At 37.5% G+C, this 20,084-nt stretch overlaps 1 protein-coding gene across 1 annotated transcript in view; it reads left to right on the top strand.

Moving 5' to 3' along the window:
- The window catches only part of LOC150092681 (lipase maturation factor 2-like), a 332,985-nt gene that overhangs the window by 170,519 nt on the left and 142,382 nt on the right, over positions 1-20,084 (top strand). Inside the window, exon 8 of the mRNA XM_090414594.1 lies at positions 18,333-18,485. Within this exon, the coding sequence (XP_090270720.1) occupies positions 18,333-18,485 (153 nt within the window). The remainder of the gene's footprint in view (positions 1-18,332; positions 18,486-20,084) is intronic.

Below are 20,084 nucleotides of genomic sequence, written 5' to 3'. Positions count from 1 at the left end.
TCTACCACTGATGCCATCTGTTCACTTTCCTAATTTTTGTCAAACCCATTTGTGGTTTCTAGCGTTCAATTGACTTTCTAATGTGTTTTTTTTTTTTTCTAACCTTACTCTGAGATTCATGGGATCGGTTTGAACACTGTTTAATATACTACTAATTTTATGTTTTAGCTAATTTTTCTTATTCCATATCTATTAAACTGACTTCCCTCCATGGAAGCTTTGTTTATTCTGTTATAATTTCCAAATTAAAATTACCATGTTTGCTAGAAATTGTACCTAAATAGTTGAAATGTTTACTTGTTCTATAGATTCTTCATCAAGAGTGCAGTTGATTTTCCTTGTTTCTTCCTATTTTAATTTTCATTTGTTGCTGACGTCCATACGAATTTGATACAGATGACTGATTCCAGATGAAGAGTATAGTGATAGTATGCATCTTTCTGGCACATGCTTGTACATCATTTGTCTTCCTGTACTGCCAAATCTCACTGGTGACTAAGAACTTCTATAGGAAGACTCATGTTTACTCATTCACTTAGCCCCACTAGGTTTATCCACCTGACCATGTGCAGTCTAGCATGGACATGTTTAGCAACCTCTCAGAACACGATTGCATAGTCACTCTCCCCTAGTTGGAGGTAATGTCTGCCTTAGTTATAAATAAATCTTCTGATGTGATTACCAGATCCAGCAAAGTCCTGATCTCCCCCCCCCACCTCTATGATATTCTTTTTTGGGTAATTATCCCTTACTAACTGTATAAATTCCACAAAGAATTACTTTAGAATGTTTAGTTACAAATAGGGGTTGCTTAAGAGTCAAAGCCAAAGAACTGGGAGGAGACCTCCACATCACCTTGAAGGAATGCAGAGAACCAACTGGGGCACTTCTGACTTAATGTGTAATCTTCATCTTCATGTGGTGTGCACTGTTAGTACATATTCATTGGGTAATGAACAAATGATGAGCTGGCAATTTGGGACTTGGTCATCCACATTGTACTCTATTGACTTAAACAACAAATAATGATAGATTAACATGATGAGATTTCATGCCAGCTAGGGCATCACTCAATCAAGTCCCCTCCCCCTCATTTTTGGCAGGGAACAAAGGCAAGCAGTGAAAAGTCAGCTACCAGAACAGACATAAGCTCAACATCTAGAAGAACAACAACAAATACAATGTCAGAAGAACTAAAGATAGCAACAGTCAGTACAAGAAGTATTAATGGTTATCAAGTATTAATCAGTTCTTTCTTTTAGGGTTACACGGTGATCAGCACTCATATTTGTAGATTTAGGAACGTCAAGTTTTATTTTATTTGTAATTAATAAAATAATCTGTTCAACACGTGTGTTTTTGAGTCCCTAAATCTACAAATATGAGAAGTATTAATCAAGCTTGCAGAAGAACTAGAAAAGCACTGCATGGGCATAATTGGAATCACAGAAACAAAGAAGCTAAAAAAGCACATGAGATGTTACTAAAGAAAACATATAGAATGTTAGCTTTGGGCAATAATGATCAAGGAAAGGAAATTTTTTTTTTTTTTTTGACGTTTGTTTAGATGTATTAAGAAAATGTATCCAGGACATGTGGCAAAAGGGAGAACACATCATCTACATAAGTGTAGCTAGACAGTGGGTTTATATGGGACTGAGGTCAAGCCTTTTCTTCAAAAGGTTGCCATGAAGAAGTTGGCCAGGGGCAGAGAACCCATGGCTATCCTCTCTGTCTATAGAATTTTCCTTGCTAAACAAAATAGCCTGAGTTAATGGTGAACTGAAACAGGGCTGAGATATCAGCCAAAAATATGGCTTGGATGATGTCTAAGGTATCTTTGAGTGGGACATTAGTGAATAAAGAGGAGACATCAAAAATGACCATTATGTCAGTGTATTCGAGTGTGAGGTTTTCTATATTGGCTTTAAAGTAGGCTAAGTTTTTTGTCTGAAGGTGTATTGCCAGTGTATTCTGTTTGCACTTTGGCTAATTTTTATGTGGGTGAATGAACATCATCCACAATAGTACATAATGGCATATTTTGTTTATGGATTTTTGGTAGTCCATATATTCATGGGAGGGGGGAGTATCTAGAGTTATACGGTTTTTGTTTGTGACTCAACAGGCCAAGAGGTAACCTTTTTTAAGGAGCCTATGGTGGGATCGTGGTCTATAGGAAGCTAGGTAGAATGATTTAGAAATAAGGAGGCAAGCTTATCTGTGCAATTTAATTGGTATAAAACTACACAGTGGCATTTTCCTTATCTGCTTTGGTAATTACTGTTCTGTTGTTTATAATTTCATAATATGGAACTTCATATTATTTTCGTCGGCAGTTTCTTTTTGGTGGTTTAGCATAAGTATACTGGCTACATTCAGTCTGATAATGATCGCAGTATGGTTGGGAAGGCTGAGAATACCTCGTTCTACTTGGATCGTTATTTCTTCTGCAGAATTTTTTTAAGTACTAGCGCATAGTTATGGCAAGTAGACATTGACGATATCCAGACAACTAAATAGATTAGCCTTTTTAAAACGCTGCCGAGATAATGTTATCCCGAATTATAAGAAACTGAAACACCAGTTTACTTCACCGAAGGTTCCCTGCATTTACAGGCATACAAGCTTCTCTCTTTTATGGGAACAGATTGCCACCACTCGCATGCACCTTGCCACCATTAACAAAGTTATCTGTGTGTGTGTGTGTGTGTGTGTGTGTGTGTGTGTGTGTGTGTGTGTGTTAGAAGAGGAGCTTGTCACAACACTAAATGTTGACCCTTTGGACAATCCTTTCTGACATCTCAAATACTTTGGCAGACAAAGAATTCCAAAAATATGATATCAGCACATCAAGAAATATGAAATATACTAAAATGCTCAGCTTCCAAGCCTCAACTACCTCCTACCTTCACAATGAAGCCTGAAGCAGTACACTTGCATGTGGCCATAACTATGCACTAGCACCTTTAAAAAAAAAAAAAAAAAAAAAAAGCTGCTGTAGAAGAAATAATGATCCAAGTAGAATGAGGTATCCTCAGCCCTACCAACCAAATTGCCAACAACATCAGACTGGAAGCAGCTAGTGTACTCCCTCATGCTAACCCACCAAAAAGCAGCCTCTCAAGAAAAGAATTTAAACCTTTGCAAGAAATTAAAAACAACAGAATAGTGAAAATTAACAATTATTAAATATTGGTCAAGTGTAGGTGAATAACTAATTTAATTATCACCTAGTTTTGCCAGCTTGTGCTGTCGGCTTCATCAGGGTACAATTAGGAAAGCAAAGAAACGAAAATATAATTACTATAGCTATTCCACACGTTGGTACCATCTCCAAAAAACTAGCTTGCCTCCTAAAACCACACAATATTAGTGACCTTCAAGCCAGTTGAAACTATCCAGAAATTTTTAAGATCACCAAAAGATTTCAATCCTTTCTACAAACATGCAGGAGTTTATAACATCCCTTGTTCTTGTGGTCTAAGTTACATTGGTCAGACGTCTAGAAGCTTCGAAGTGAGACAAAAGGAACACATCAGCTATGTTAGAAACTAAAGACAAGATATTTCTGGCCTTTCTTCCCACTTCTCTACAACCAATCACGTTATTGAATGGAATAAAAGTCTTATGGCATATAGAGAAAACTACCGTTCCAGAATCTTTAAAGAAGCTGCTACATTTGCCCGTTCCACAAATAATCTCAACAGGAACAAAGGTTTAATCCTACCAGATATATGGAAGACTTTAATTAGATCAATAAACATACAAGAAATGAACTTCAGTGCAAACTACAAAATGCATCTCAACAAGTGAATCATGTATCTGTGACATGCATTGTTTCACACGCACTACTATTTTGTTATTGAAATAGAATTGTCAGTTAACGTTTAGCTTGTAATTTTAGTTTCTTTGCTTTCCTGATTGTACCCTGATGAAGCCGACAGCACAAGCCGGCGAAACTAGTTGGTAATTAAATTAGTTATTCACCTACACTTGACCAATATCTAAATAATAGTTAATTTTCATTAATCTTTGCGTTAATTCTGTTGATATTAGAATTAACAATTTCTAATATCAACAGAATAGTAATTACCAAAGCAGATAAGGGAAATGCCAATGTGTAGTTTTATTACCAGGTAAGCTTGTCTCTTTATTTCTAGCTTGTTCTTCCTATAGACCATGATCCCACCAATACATAGATCAGAACACTCCATAGGCTCCTTAAAAAGGTTATCTCTTAACCTGTGGAAGTCACAAACTAAAACTCTACCCCACAAATACTGAACTATTCATATCTGAATAGTTCAGAATATCTGAACTATGTGCCATTACGTACCATTGTGAATGGCATTGATTCACCCACACACAAATTAGCCAAACAAATTACAATGTAATCACAGTAATTAACTTCAATTAAATGAATTTCATTTTATTGAAGTTAATTACTGTGGTTATCATGTAATTTGTTTATAGTTATGCCATAGGTACCTTTTTTAATGTATTCTTCAACATCCAAGTAATCCTCTGAGCCATTTTGACCAATCTTGCAATGTGTCCTCTGAATTTCAAGTCTCTATCTACCATCACCCCCATATCCCTAGCTTCATCAATTTCCTGTAATTAAGTATCGTCAATATGATACAAAGTATGTAATTCTTTCATTTCAAAGTGCGTTACCTTACATTTTACAACATTAAATTGACAACCATTGTCCTTTGTCCACATTGCCAATTTATTTAAATCTTCTAGTAAGATATCTACATAACCTTTATCAACTATTGTCCTCTCTAGTTTTACATCACCAGCAAACAACTAAATAACCCTTCAGAACACACGCAATTTACAGACAAAAATTACTAGTTGTGGTGGTGTTGGAGGTGGACGGTAGATGGCGTTGATTCGTAGTAGAGGTAAGGTGTAGAGACAGTTGAAGATGTCCTCCCGCGATGAGTCTTCGGACTCCTTGGAGGTATCAGGAATAATAATAATAATAATATCCCTCTTCAAATTTTCTGCTATATCATTAATGTACAAATTAAATAGTAGTGGGTCCTAGTTCAGAGCCCTGGGGCACTCCACTAGTCACCCTCATTTGCTTTGATTCCACTCCACCATTCACCACCCTCTGATGCTATCAGCCCCCCCCTCCATCCATGCCATCAGCCTTAAATCCATTCCCATTTGTTCTAACATAAGCAATAGTTTTCCATGCAGTATTCTGTGCATTTGCAAAGTCCAGCAGTATCATGGTGTAGCCATTTCTTTTATACGGTTTTGCTGTCACCTTACTATAAAATGGTGATAAAGTACTGATGCATGACCTACCTTCTACAAGGCCATTCTTCCCTCTATAGGGTATCGCATTTCTATCCATCCACCAATTCCCGACTTACTTTTAACCAACCTTTCCAATACTTTAACCACCACTCCTGAGATACTAATGGTCTGTGATTTGTTACTTTTGTCTTGGAGCCACCTTTATGTAATGGAACTATCTTACCCTCGTTCCACTTCCTTGGAACCTTGCCAGAGCTAAGACTTAGATTAAAGAATGTCGTTAGAGGCACTGCCAGTTCACTTGCACATTTTTGTAGCACAGGAGCTGACATACCATCCAGACCCACTGCTGTATTCACTTTGATATTTTTCAATGTACTGAGTACCTCCAGTTCATCTAAATATCCCTCATGAGCATGCTGGTCACCTGTGTGGTTTATATTCTTTCCACAATGCTTTCTTTGTTTGCAGCAGCTCCTGCTTTATATTGCTCTATTGTTACTGCCTCGCTCAAACAATCTCTGCTTCCCATGCATTAATGACATTCATTCCATGTAGCATCTTATGTAATGGCACTGCTCCAAGTTTCCTCCTAAGTTTATCATAATCACCAGCTTTTGTAGTTCAACATAAACCCTTTCTTGGTTGAAAATTCCACATGTTGAGCAACCTTCCAGGACAAGACTTCATGGTCATTTTCTCCAATTGGAGGTAGAGTTGGTACTGTAGCTATAGATAGAAATTCTGATAGTATTACCAGATCCAACACTCTCAAACTCACGGTCCTTTCCATCATGTGTTATTTCATGTAATTATTCCTTTATAACTGTATAAATTCTATTTCTGTTTTGCCATTTTCTCTTTCCAACCAATATCCCCATAGTTGAAGTCTCTGTGATAATTTCTTTGTCTGCACTCCTTGTATTAATCTGCCAATGCATGTCATCCACATCTTCTTCTGGACCCCAGGTCTATAGCAGCAATCAACAATATATTTTATACTGTTGCGCTCTATCTCACCCCAGAGAGCCTCAGATCTACAATTTTAACTTCTATTTTTCTTGGTTGAAGTTCTTCAGCTATCATTAATAATACCCCTCCTCTTCTTGCCCTATTTCATCTACCTTATCTGAAACTACAATATACAATAATCCCTGCATGCAGGGATTATGCTAACAATAGGTGGGTTGAAAGTGATGATGGAAATATTATGTTTATTTTATGCTACTTAGAATTGAAAGCATATACTGTATTTCTGTTGTATTTGCTTTGAAAGTAAGTCGGCATATTGCTCTTACTGCATGAAGATTTTGGAGGAAGTCACTGAAGGTTATCCCTCACCTGTGGCATTTGTTTTACTGCAGAAAATTACTTGGGAGTAGAAGAAAGCATAGCAGAGTTATCTAGAGAATTAATAATTCACAAGGTGATTTTTAGCAGAAGAAAATTATCATCATCATCATCAATTTCCAGCCATGTATCCTCAAGGGGTGTACAGGATATGATAGTACTACATGAAAAAATTACATCATTACTAACTTCCTATCTACAATTTTCCTCCAAATCAGTCTGTTACTTGTCAAGACTCCAACATTATCAGATCTTATATTTCTATCGTCTAAGGAACTTTATACCATATCAATCCACCTATATCTTGGTCTTCCTCTGGGTTGTTTTCCTGCCAACCTAGCAGAGAACACTTGTTTTGCTAATCTTTTCTCTCCCATTCTATTTAAGTGACCATACCACCTGAGATTTGCTCTGCTAATGCATTCCTGGATGCTGACAATGTCAAGTTCTTTCCTAATATCCTTGTTTTTAATATGATATTGCCATTGATGCCATCTGTTCACGCCTCTAATTTTTCTCTGTCCACCATTATTGCCGGGGATCTGAATTCCAAGCATCCCGCGTGGAATTGTTCAACCACAAACAAGAATGGTTGCATCCTTTTCAATTACTTAGGATCAAGCAACGCTGTTGTGGCAGGCCCCACCGAACCAACTCATCTCAGTACGTTCGGCACTGCTGACATCCTGGATATAGCTATCCTGCAGGATATTAAACTTCAGTACAGTATCATATCTATGGATGAACTATCATCCGATCACAATCCAATTCTACTGCAGCTAGGAAATCAGGAATTCCTGTGTCCTCCTTCTCACTCCTACATTGTATGGGAAAGACTGTCAGCAGCACTCAAGGAGTATATTGGACCTGTTCCTCACATATGCACAAAAGAAGAAGTAGAAACTGCAGTTACAAATCTCACACAACAAATTAATTCTGCTATAAAGGTAGCTTCCTCCTACAAATCTGCCTGCAAGCCAGATCGCTTGCCTGAAGACATCATGAACTTAATCAGAGATAAAAACAGAGCTCGAAAAAGATTCCGTAACACGTGTGCACCACAAGACAAAACAAATCTAAATAGACTAAATGGGGTAGTAAGAGATGCACTGAAAGCTCACAGAGACTATGTATGGGATGAAAAGTTATCCTCCATTTCACCTAGTGATCACTCCATCTGGGGACTACTGAAAAATACCAAAAACAAAGGCAGATCCCTTCCCCCAATATTAACTGATCAGGGCCTTGCTCACACAGATGTGGACAAAGCAGAGGTTATAGCACACAGCTTGGAAGAGCAATGCAAGCCTTCGTATGGAAACCTTGACTTTGACCACATAAGATTCACAGCAAGGTCAGACACTCACTCAAACTTCCTATCACTAGCACTGACCATATTGCATCAACATCACCTGCTGAGATATATGACATTATTAAAAATCTAAAGAACAAAAAAGTTCCTGGACCAGACGGCATTACTAATCGTGTGATTAAACTTCTTCCCCGGAGGGCAGTAGTGTACCTGACCAGTATAATAAATGCAATTTTAAGATTTCACTATTTTCCTTCCACCTGGAAACTGGCTGATGTAATTCCCATACATAAGCCAGGCAAAGACTCACACCTACCCCAAAATTATCGTCCAATCAGTCTCATCTCAAATCTGGGTAAGGTTGCAGAGAAGGTCATCCTCTCACGACTTCAGACCTCAATAAATGACCTAAACATCCTTCCAAAAGAACAGTTTGGTTTTAGGCAACACCATAGTACTACCCAGCAAATCCACAGAATTGTTGAATACATCACAACCAGCTACAACTGGCGCCAGTGCACAGGTGCTGTTTTCCTAGACTTATCCAAAGCATTTGACAAAATCTGGCATTTTGGACTCCTGCACAAGCTTATCTCAGCCAGCATCTCACCTAAAATGGTTCATTTAATCCACTCATATCTTCAAAATAGATCAATGCAAGTAAAAATCAACGGTTCTACATCCTCCCAGTGCCACATCTTTGCTGGAGTGCCGCAGGGATCTCTACTGGCTCCATTGCTGTTCTCTGTATACATGTCAGACATCCCACACAATCCGATGACTTCCATTTTGGCCCTATGCGGACGATACGGCAATACTATCCAGATCTCTCAGACCCCTTTTCATTACCAGAAAGCGTCAAGAAAACATTCTAAAGCTGGAGGGTTGGTTCTCTAAGTGGAGATTGGAAGTCAACCCCCAGAAAAGCTCAGCTGTTCTTTTCTCAAAAAGGCCAATGTTTCCTGTAGGAGATTTGTTACTATTCAATACTAAAATCCCTTGGAAGTCAGAAACAAATTACCTGGGTGTAATTCTCGACAAAAAGCTATCTTTCAATCAACATACCAAGTCTGCATGCACAAAGGCATCTAAAGCCATAACACAGATCTATCCGCTAATTAATAGAAATAGCAAGCTCAGCAACAGAATCAAATTGCAGCTATACCAGTTGACGATTCGTCCTATAATCACCTATGCCTCTCCGGCCTGGAGCCACACCTCTAATGCTAACATCATCAAAATACAGCGAGTGCAGAACAAGTGCCTGAGAATGATTTTGAACGCCCCGTGGTATGTTAGAAACACTCAACTCCACAGAGACACAAATATTCCCTATATTTTCTCTTTTCTACAATCCTTAGCCACCAAGTTTTTCCTAAAGACGTCCACACATCCCAACGATTTGGTTCAACAAGCTACAGCATACGATCCAACAGACATATTCAAATATAGAAGACCAAAAGCTATATTGGCCTCCTTTAGTGATGCATAATCTCCATGCCCAATCAGGGTGAGCATTCTGCTCATAAATTTTACCTTCACTGCAACCACAACAGATAGCGGGGAATATGAAAAGCATCTTGCTTCACCCCTAAAGACATAATTGTCAATTGTGACCATACCACCTGAGATTTGCTCTGCTAATGCATTCCTGGATGCTGACAATGTCAAGTTCTTTCCTAATATCCTTGTTTTTAATATGATATTGCCATTGATGCCATCTGTTCATGCCTCTAATTTTTCTCAGGACTCTCATATCTGCGGTCTCTAGTTTTTGGTCAAGTGTTTTACTTCTGACCCAGCTTTCGGAGGTTCTGGAACTTCCTGTTCCAGAACCTCCGAAATTTTCCATAATTTCGGAGGTTCTGGAACAAATAATTTTCCATAGATTCAGAGGACAATGAGGATGGAGGCGAACCGATGTCGGGTTCTCCTGAGCCTTCGGCACCTAATGATGATCCACATGTTGGCCACAGTGTGTCATCTGCTCCACACATTCTCACACAAGAAGAACTGAATGATCATTTGCAATCTGAAGCTGTCCAAGGCCAAATTGGGATTACTAGGATCAAGACTTCTACAATGGAATCTTCTCAAGGAAAATTTCTGAGTGACTTCGTTTTGCACTTGTCATGAGCAGTTTGCCTTCCTTCTGAAAGGAAGATCACCTTGTTCTGCTATGATGTAGATTCGAAGGCCTGATAAATGACCTTCGAATCCAACATTACCCACAATAATAGTGACTATTCATAGACTCATTTAAATTGAGTCTCGAGGCAGTGTTGCTGCATATGTTTCCATCTGTTCCAGTTGGACCCGCTGCCTACATGAAAGAAACCTATGACAACTTGAAGCAGCTGTTGGATTGTCTTCAATACAGCAAGTGAAGCTGGTATCTCTGTGGTGATATGAAGGTAGTGTCTGTGTTGATGTGTCTGCAGCTGAGATATCTGAAGTACTGCTGCTTTTTGTGTGAATGGGACAGCTGAGCAAGGACTTTGCACTATGTGAAGAGAGACTGGCCTGCGAGGAAATTTCTGAAAGTGGGAGAGAAGAATGTGCAACATATGTGAAAAATGCAATACACATCTCACTATTTGTCATATTTTGGTAGAGTGCCAACACTTTACACGAGAGAGGAATGAAATTTTCATCTATCTAACCAAGCCATATACACTCAAGCAAATGCTAGCAGACTCAGGCAGATTGCATGTTTTTAATTTTTTATAAAAAATTAATTTGTACAAACACTAAGTTTGTTTATATGTAAATACTGTATTGCTTAACTTAACTTTTATACATACATATTATTCATTAGTGTAAGTTTTGACCAGTTATGTATTACCATAGACCTTGATCTTGTATATTTGTGTCACCCTGTTGTAATTTTGTTAATATGTAAATACCACAATGCTAAACTTAATTTTTATGCATATATGCTGTATAATAATTCCTTTTTGACTCTTTATGTATTATTATAATAACATTTGTTTATAATCTTATCTATATGTAGATAATGCAGTCCTTGGCTTGTTTTGTATATGCATTTGTTAACTTGTACTGTTATCTATTTATGTACTGCTGAAACCTCTGCAGTAATTTTATTTATATGTAGATCAGTATTTCCCAACGTTTTTTGGATCATGCCCCCCTCAAAGATTTTGATGTCTCCCCCCTCGCCGACAATGGTGAGTGTTTTGAGTATATCAGTAGTGATGAGGTGACGAATGCAACATCATTTTCTAATCCCCCCCCCCCCCCCCCAAATATTCAAATTGCCCTCCTGTGGGACATATGCCCTACGTTGAGAAACACTGATGTAGATACTGCATTTGCTTAATTTAAACTTTGTGTAGTTGTTTGTAAAAAAAAAAAAAAATCATTGTCAAAGAAATGGAAAGAGATTTTAACAGTTTGAATTCGGAATCAAAAGAGAAAAAAGAAAAAGGCTTATCTTTTCTACGCTACAAATGCATTAATAGCCTGCCCACTACAAACAAATATAGGATAAAAGCATATTAAAAAAAAAATTTTTTTTTAATTATATATTTTTACAATAAACTTGTATTGTAGAAATACATGATTAATAATATGAAAAATCAGTCAAATACTAAAAATTATGTATTCTGAACTTTCTTTCAATGAAGGAATCAAAAAAGAACAGTAATTAATTAGAATAAATTATTTCTGAATTATTCATTTTTAATCTTTGTATTAAGGTAATTTACTTTAATGTGCACTATTAACACAAGTACAAGGCATCACTACTGCTGAATTTTTACATTGATTTTAAGATGATAAACTTTATAAAATCACTGGAGTAATTAACAGAGCCTTTAAACCTGACTACATACAGAAACACACAAGAATTAGAATCTACAAAACAATAGCCAAACCTACACTTCTTTCTTCTTTCACTATGTGTTATTCCCTTCCTATGCAGGGTCCGTGTGTTACTTAGATGCCACTTCTCGTTAGTACCACTCCCAACTGACCTGTCGCCTAGTCTGCTGCTAGGGGGAAGGGGAGGGATATATTCTTGGCTGTAGGAGTGTATGTTCACGGGGCCAGTTTGCCTGCTTGCGGTATGAAAAATGCCAGACAAACCTACACTATTATATGGAAGTGAAATATGGATCTTCAGAGAAAGAGATATATAGAGAATTCAGGCAGCAGAAATGAAATTCCTTAGAAAAACTAACCCTGTTAGATAAAAATAAAAAAAAGGAAAAAATAGTGAAATAATTAATCTTAAAATTAATTCCATAACAGACTCAATGATTAAATATAGGAAAAACTGACTAGACCCTATAGTAAGAATGCAGAGAGAAAGATTACCAAAAAAGATCTTAACATATAAACCTAGAGGAACAAGGAATAACAGACAACCAAGAAGATGGACTGAGTCCAGAACAGGCCACTTGGCCTAGAACCTGGATAGGAAGAAGAAGCAAGATAATATGATAGCCATCTAGGCAATTAAATTGGCTGGCCTTTCTAAAAAAAAAAAAAAAAAAAAAAAACCTTAGAATATGAGAGTGATCCTTAATTGTATCAAACTTAAAATCAAGTTCTGTCCTAAAAAAGCCCTCTGTATATACAAATATACCAGTCTTGCACTATTGCGAGAACAGATTGCTGCAGTGTGCACCAGCCTCACTGTTTCCAATGCTGTCATCAGCTTGCTACGGTCAAGGCTCTTAGTGATCCTCAAACCTGAGCTTTCTTCCATTCTCTTAAATATTTCAGAAACATCCATCTAAAGAGAAATTTTAAAAATAAGAAACCAGCACATCAAAAAGTATAATATAATAGTTTTTGCTCTAAATGCCAGTCATGAATTCAGTCTCCCCAAACTATAGTGAATGTGTCTTCAAAAAAGATTAACAAAGATGCTGTCAGCATCCTAAGCCTCAGCAGCAATTTTGCCGTAACACTGAAGGAAGTGCCGGGTGCTGGATCTAATGTACAATGTAGAATCTGTAACTAACTCCCGAAATAGCCAACAACAACATCACACTTGAACATCATCGATATTCTTTCCCAGTCCGTGCCTCTGAAAAGTAATCTATCCTCTGGCCAACCTGCTGCTCTCAGAAAGCTATGGAGAGATAAAAGTATTGCTATCACCAGAGTAGATAATGGTATTGATACTTAATGCTATAGAATACAATTGTAAAATGGATATCATTCTTTTAGACTGCTCTACCTATATCCCACTAGATAACAATACCACCAGAATTGCAGGTTAAGCCTACTTAAAAAAAAGTATCTTCCATGCTTCGGACGGTTCACCAAAAATCCATAAATGCAATTCTCCCCATAAGACCTATAGTAGATGCTACTGATTCCACATGCTACAAATTATCAAAACAATTAGCAAACTCTGACTCCTCTATCTGGTAGTAACAATCAATTGAATAAATATCATTTTTCAGGAAATTGCAATGTATGTATTCTAAATATTAATTATAATAACTTTAATATTCCCTATATTTTGGCAGTGTTACATTGTTATCATTAAGGATTACAAAGCAATGATTTGTGCACACTGGTACTAGCACTTGATGAATGAGGCTGAAGAAAGGCAACCAAAGTTAGGTCTAGACTCCTACATGGCACCCCTTAGTGGGTTAAATTGGATGGTCATGGACATTGGGCTGAAGATCTGAGGATGGATGCTTCCCAAATTTGAGGCAATTTCATGCACCCCAATATTGTTGCAGTTTGGAAAGTTTCTCAGGGCTGAAGCATATTCCAGGAATAGTCTCTCATATTTGTATTGGCAGCGGCACAAAAGAGTGATTGAGTGTCCAAAACATGGTCAGCAAGTCTAGAATGGCTGTAATGATGGAAACTGATCAGTCCATGTGTTAAGAAATTCTATTATTGCCTGTTTGGCTGTAGTACGACATTCCCTAGACCTAGAGGGGACGTGGTAGGTCTAGGGAATGTGGCTAATCTTTGGTGGAGCAAACATAGGTTGCCAATTTTTTTTCGTGGTCTGTAAGTGGTTGTAAGGTTGTTGTTTTTTTCGGATGTGCCCCAGGTGTTATTCAACCTATATCTCTCTAATGCTTGCAATCTGAAGACCCAAAGTATTCAAGAAGAAGGGAAAAAAAAAAAACACTCTACCCCCCTCCCCACCTCCCTTGTTTGTGATATTCTGGGCATTCCTGTATGTATAGACATAAGTTACTTCCAGGCTTTTTATATACTTTCCTCCTGTAGTATGCACAACTTTCAGTTACTGTTCGTATCTAATACCTTGTTTATACAGATATCCTTGTACATACTTAATGAGTCTGAATTGGGCAGGCACACTCATAATGACCTCCATTATAATTCAAAATTCATATCATTAAGACTTACATGACTTGGTCATTCTTATGCACAGATTCTCGCCATCCCTTTCATGATCTAGTTTTCCTGACTCCATATTTGGTCTCACACAATTAAATTATTTCTCTTCACTCCTAATGATATTATTATTATTACGGGTATCTCCATGGAGTCGGTAGACTCATCGCGGGAGACCCAAACTAGCAAAACAATCTGTCATATCTCTTCTTGAATTCATTTGCAGACGAAGAGTTCACAACTAAGTCAGGCAATGAATTCCACTCATTCACCATCCTCCAGGCAAAAAACCTTGTTCTGACAACCTTGTTAACCACACTCTTCTTTAATTTCCAGAGATGACCTCTTGTTCTTCCATCACTATCGCACAGCTGAAACATTTCCCCTGCATCAATCCTATAAAAACCTTACAGTAATTTAAATGTTTCTATCTTATCTCCTCTTCTCTGCCTATCAACCAACCTCTGCAGTCCACAATCTATCAATGTAGGGAGCATTTTTTCCATCACTCACCAACTTAGTCACTCTTCTCTGAACCCTCTCCACAACCTCATCTCCGAGGAATTCAGGTGACCAGACCTGAGCACAATAATCCAAATGTGGAAGTATCAACTCTATAAAGGGGAATAATAACCTCTTTATCTCTGGATGTCAGTGTGTTCCTCAACAACCAAGTAATCCTATGTGCAATCTTGGACACCTTAGCAATGTGTCCTCTGAACTTCATCTCCCTATCTACCCATCACCCCTAAGTCCCTAGCCTCATCAATCTCTTGGAGTACTGTTCCATCAATGTAGTGCACAGCTGGTAATCTTTTAATCCCAAAATGCATGACTACACTTTTCCACATTGAACTGACATCCATTACCTTTTGCCCATTCTACCAGCTTATTTAAATCATTCTGCAAACTTTCAACATCAGCTTGATTTTTTATTGTGCTACCCAACTTTGCATCATCAGCAAACAACTGAATATCTCCCTATAAGCCATTTCCTATATCATTTATATACAAATTAAACAATGATGGCCCAAGCATAGAGCCCTGAGGCACACCACTGGTCATTTGGCTCATCCTGGACTCTGCTCCTCCATACACCACCTTCTGCTATCTCTCCCTGAGCCATTCTCCTATCCATATCACCAATTTAGTATCCATTCCCATCTGCTCCAATTTGCGTAACAGTGTTCTATGGGGTATCCTGTCAAAAGCCTTAGCAAAATCCAGAAGTACCTGTGTAGCCAGTTCCTTTGTCCAACTCAGATTTCATTCTATTATGAAAAGTTAGATTGCTAAGGCAGGATCTACCTTTAACAAAACCATACTCTATTGAGTATCATATCCTGATCCATCCATTCTTGAATTTTGTCTTTAACCAACTTTTCCAATACTTTTACCACTACTCCTGAGATGGTGATTGGTCTGTAATTAACTACCTCAGTTTTAGAGCCACCCTTATGCAAAGGAACCACTTTGCCTAACTTCCACTCCCTAGGGACCATACCAGAGTTCAAACTTAAATTAAATATCCAAGTAAGATGGGTTGACAATTCATTTGCACGTTCACGCAACACCTGAGCTGATATTCCATCTAAGCCTACAGCAATGTTTGCATTTAAATTTTGCAATATATTAAATGTCTCTGATTTCTTAGCTTCAATTCTCACATTAATTATTGCTACAGGTACAGAGATATCCTCACTTGGGTGATAGACTTTTGAAAAGTGATCACTCAGTAACTTGACTATTACATCTGATTTTGTCACCTCAATACAATCAGCACCCACTAAAGTTATCCTTCCGAAGTCATTCTTCCTTTTACTTGCCACATAGCAGAAGAACTCTTTGGGATTACCCTTGATCTCTTTGGCTAAGGTCTTCTCATAATCTGATTTAGCTTTTCTTACTATGCTGGTAACCTTCCTAGCTTGAGCCTTGTACTGCTCATGGATGTACTGATCGCCTTTCTCCTTGTAAATTCTCCATAACATTTTCTTTTTTTTGCAGATCAAGTTTGATACTGCTGCTCATCCATCTAACGCCTACCTTGTTTGACTTCCTGACCATGGGGACACAATCTGATAATGCTTTCCTCAGATACCTGCTGATTTTATCCCATGCACTGTTAACATCCTTCCCCTGCAATATGTTCTGCCATGGGATGGCTGCAAGCTCACTGCGAAGCTTGTTATAATTGCCTAACCTGTAGTTCCATATATATATCCCTTCTTAACAGAAAAATCCACAGATTTTGCAACCTCCCAAGTCAATACCACATGATTGCTTTCACCGATTGGAGGTAACGAGGACACCTTACTTATGCATATATCCTCTGAACCAATAACCAGGTCCAACACTCTCACACCACATGTCCCTTCAGTTATGTGCTGTTTCAAGTAATTATCTTGTAGAAGATACCAAACACATTCTAGTACAAGTCATCTATCTTATATAAATCCATTCTTTTTTCACATCAAATTGTTTGCTATCTTAGTCATTCTTTGTTTATTGCTGCCATATCTGCATAATATTTTAATGAGTTTCAGTATTGCAATATCTGTCATGTAATGCACCAAATACAATGAAAACATTGAAAATCAACAGTAGGAAACACGAATTTTTCTAAGAAAAAACAATAAAATGGATAAAAATCACTTGCACCAGCATTACAGGCTTCTCACAAAATAACCTTGAACCCCAGTCTTGTCACATGTTCTGTCTTTCTCTATGCCCCTTGGTATGGGCCTTGAACGGCATCACATGCACTGTGTATAAAAACCAGAGTGAGAGGAATCAACTAAAAATATAACTTCCATTTATGAGTCCTTTTTTTAAAGTAATAGTTTTTGCATGTTAGAATTCGTATAATTAGTTAGGTTATTGTAACTACATTCCAAAGGTGCTTTCCATATGTCCGGTTAGAAAATGTCCAGAAAATAATTTTGTGATTAAATTGTGCCTGCTAGAGGTCTTAGATTCATAATGTTAGTGATCTTTGCTGAATTATTAATATCTGTTCTTTGTCTTAAAAGACTCATTTTGTTAATCACAATTTGGTAGTCATTAATTTCTACAAGCTGTACAGTTGATGTTTGCTCGACAAGGAAAATAATGGTGCAAAGCATTGATAACCAAGTTATAAGAGAAATAAGAACTTCAGACCAGAGGACTTATTTTGAAAAAGTTGCATGATATTGAACATGTTTTACTATAGCATTAAAAAAAAAAAAAAAAAAAAAAAAACTCAGAGACATAAGAGATATGAGCATTTTCAGGAAATTCTTGAACTATAATAACATTCGTGCTTCATGTGACAGTGTGGAAGAAAAAAAAAAAATATATATATATGTGGACCAAATCAACTAGGATTTATGTTTTGAGAATAGAAATGTAAAAATTTGCTGAGACAATTGAAACTATTCATTTGGTGGACTTGATTCTCGTGTATAAATCAATAAGTTGTGAAAACAATTTGGTAATAGTGTCAGTGAATAAATGATCTGTGATTATTAACATATCTTAAAAGTATATATATTATTAATCAGAAGGCTATGGTTCATTTAGTCTATTTAAGCAGTTTCTTTATCTTGTAATTTTTTTGCATATTCTTAAGTATATATATTTTTACTTCTGAGTTAATCTGTATTCTAAGAGAATAAAGTTAAGTCAATGCACAAATGGAAATGAACTCATGTGACCCCCCCCCTTTTACTACTCAGTAGAAAAGATTTAAAAAATGTGTAAACGCAAACTGTCTTAACAAGACAAAAGCTGCTTAAAGTTCCCATTAAACAAGATTCTGGTATTCTACCACAGAAAATTCTGATTGTTACTAAAATTTGTGTGGGTTATTGTGCATTATGTGGTAAGCAGCAATGTGCATCTCTGCCAGGCTTTAGTAGTATCCCTTTCCTTCATCAGTAGTTTGTATTCCAGATATCCTATCTTGATATATTGAGTAAACATATACTCACATGAGGTATTAGTTATGTGATGCTCATCGCCATTTAATATTATTGTTCTTCTTCAGGCAATAAAGCATCTAGTGCTGCAGCATTTCGGTGGACAAGGTATCTTGTTACAAAAGCAGTAGAAGTAATTGTGTATGGTGGTTTGATTTACTGGACAGTAAGCTTATTCACACTGAGACTCCTTCCTGACTGGCACATTGATTCAAAAATAGGTAAGTATAAGTATTAAAAAAAACAAGTAAATAGTTTTATTTCGTTGGTAGATCAACAAGTTTAAGAAAGCTACAAAGTGGTAGCTTAGTTAACTTTAAAAGTAATTTTTTTTGAAAGTGCTAATCAATCATTGTAATTTTGCTGCCTTAAACATGCATAATTATTCATTATGCATGATTTTAATCATTAAATGTTTGAAACATCTACCGTTATTTTGAATCGCCTGTTACTTAAATGTTGGCAGTAATAGTCCCAGCTGTTATACTGCATGCTGACAAGCATGGATAGTATTAGTACATTTTTTGAATGACAGAAAATGTTAACTGTTTCTTTGCAAAAATAGAATGATACTAGAAATCATTAAATGGTAAATGAGCTGATATTCTAACAGTCTACAGCAGGGGTCGCCCAACTTCTTTGACCGTCGGCCCCCTTCAAGAGTTTCTTGACTTTTTATTGACCCTCTTTATTTTACTATTACGTAATTATAATAGGATAAGCAAAAAAGATGCTTGTTGGTAAATACGTCATTTTGGCCTAGTTGATTGGCCTCCGTAACTATTTTCATGACCTTGCTCCATCTTACAGGTCCTATTCATGTCGCTGTTCCCACAATTCACTCATAATTGCATTGTCATTCAGGATGGAAATAATTCAAGTTAAACGAATTAAATATTACCCGTACAATGATGTCTTATATTTTTCTATCGACCCCTAACAATGTGATATCGACCACTGGTCTACAGCATAGACAAAAGTGAATAAAAGCTACATGATACAAAATAATATTTACAAAATAAGGACCTTTTCTAGAGTCCATTTTAATGTGTACCTGCCATGTGAATCTGAAGTGTCCACCACACCACCCCTCCCTCAGCCTGATTCGACCTCTCGCAGCCATCACCTCTTCCTGTCCCCAAAAAGGCTTCTGGCAAAGAGTACATCTCTTCAGTACATCGAGTCATGCCAGATGTACTGAAGCTAAAAGGAGGAAACAACTTAAGAATGAGGCAAGGAAACAGGTGCAAAGCAATCCTGTGGTGCACCGTGCTGCAGTGGCCAAGTACCAACAAAATAACCCCAAGTGCACAGAGCAGCAGAGTCGTGATATGAGCAAAGCAATCCTGGAAGACGATTAGGAAGGTGAGCACTTCCATGTCAAGGCTCACTCAAGCACGGCATATGATCCTGACATGGCTTATGAGGCAGATAGTACTGTAGCTCTGGATACCACGAGCCACAAGTGCCAGTACTGCAATGTCCTCAAGTGGAAGGAGGAGGAGGCCCCGGAATGTGCTGCAGTGCTGGCAAGGTGCAGCTCCTGCCCTTCGAACCTCTGCCTAAGCCTCTCTACAGTAAGCCTGGTAATGCACAGCCACCCTGAGCACATGCACTTCATGGACCGTGTTCGGAAATACAATAATTGTTTCAACATAACATCATTCGGGGCCAAGCAGGTTCTACGAGACAGCTTCATACCAACCTTCAAAGTTCAGGGACAAGAGTATCACTTGGTAGGGAAGTGCTCTTCAGGTGCAGCAACTTTCCTGATGTTAAACAAGGATTGGTCAAACAACTGCAGAGAATGCTACATGACA

The sequence above is a fragment of the Typopeltis vanoorti genome, chromosome 25, assembly GCF_054136105.1.
Source record: "Typopeltis vanoorti isolate ZY-2024b chromosome 25, IOZ_Tvanoo_1.0, whole genome shotgun sequence".
NCBI classification, from domain to species: Eukaryota; Metazoa; Arthropoda; class Arachnida; order Uropygi; family Thelyphonidae; genus Typopeltis; species Typopeltis vanoorti.
This window is presented reverse-complemented; position numbering and strand designations above follow the sequence as displayed.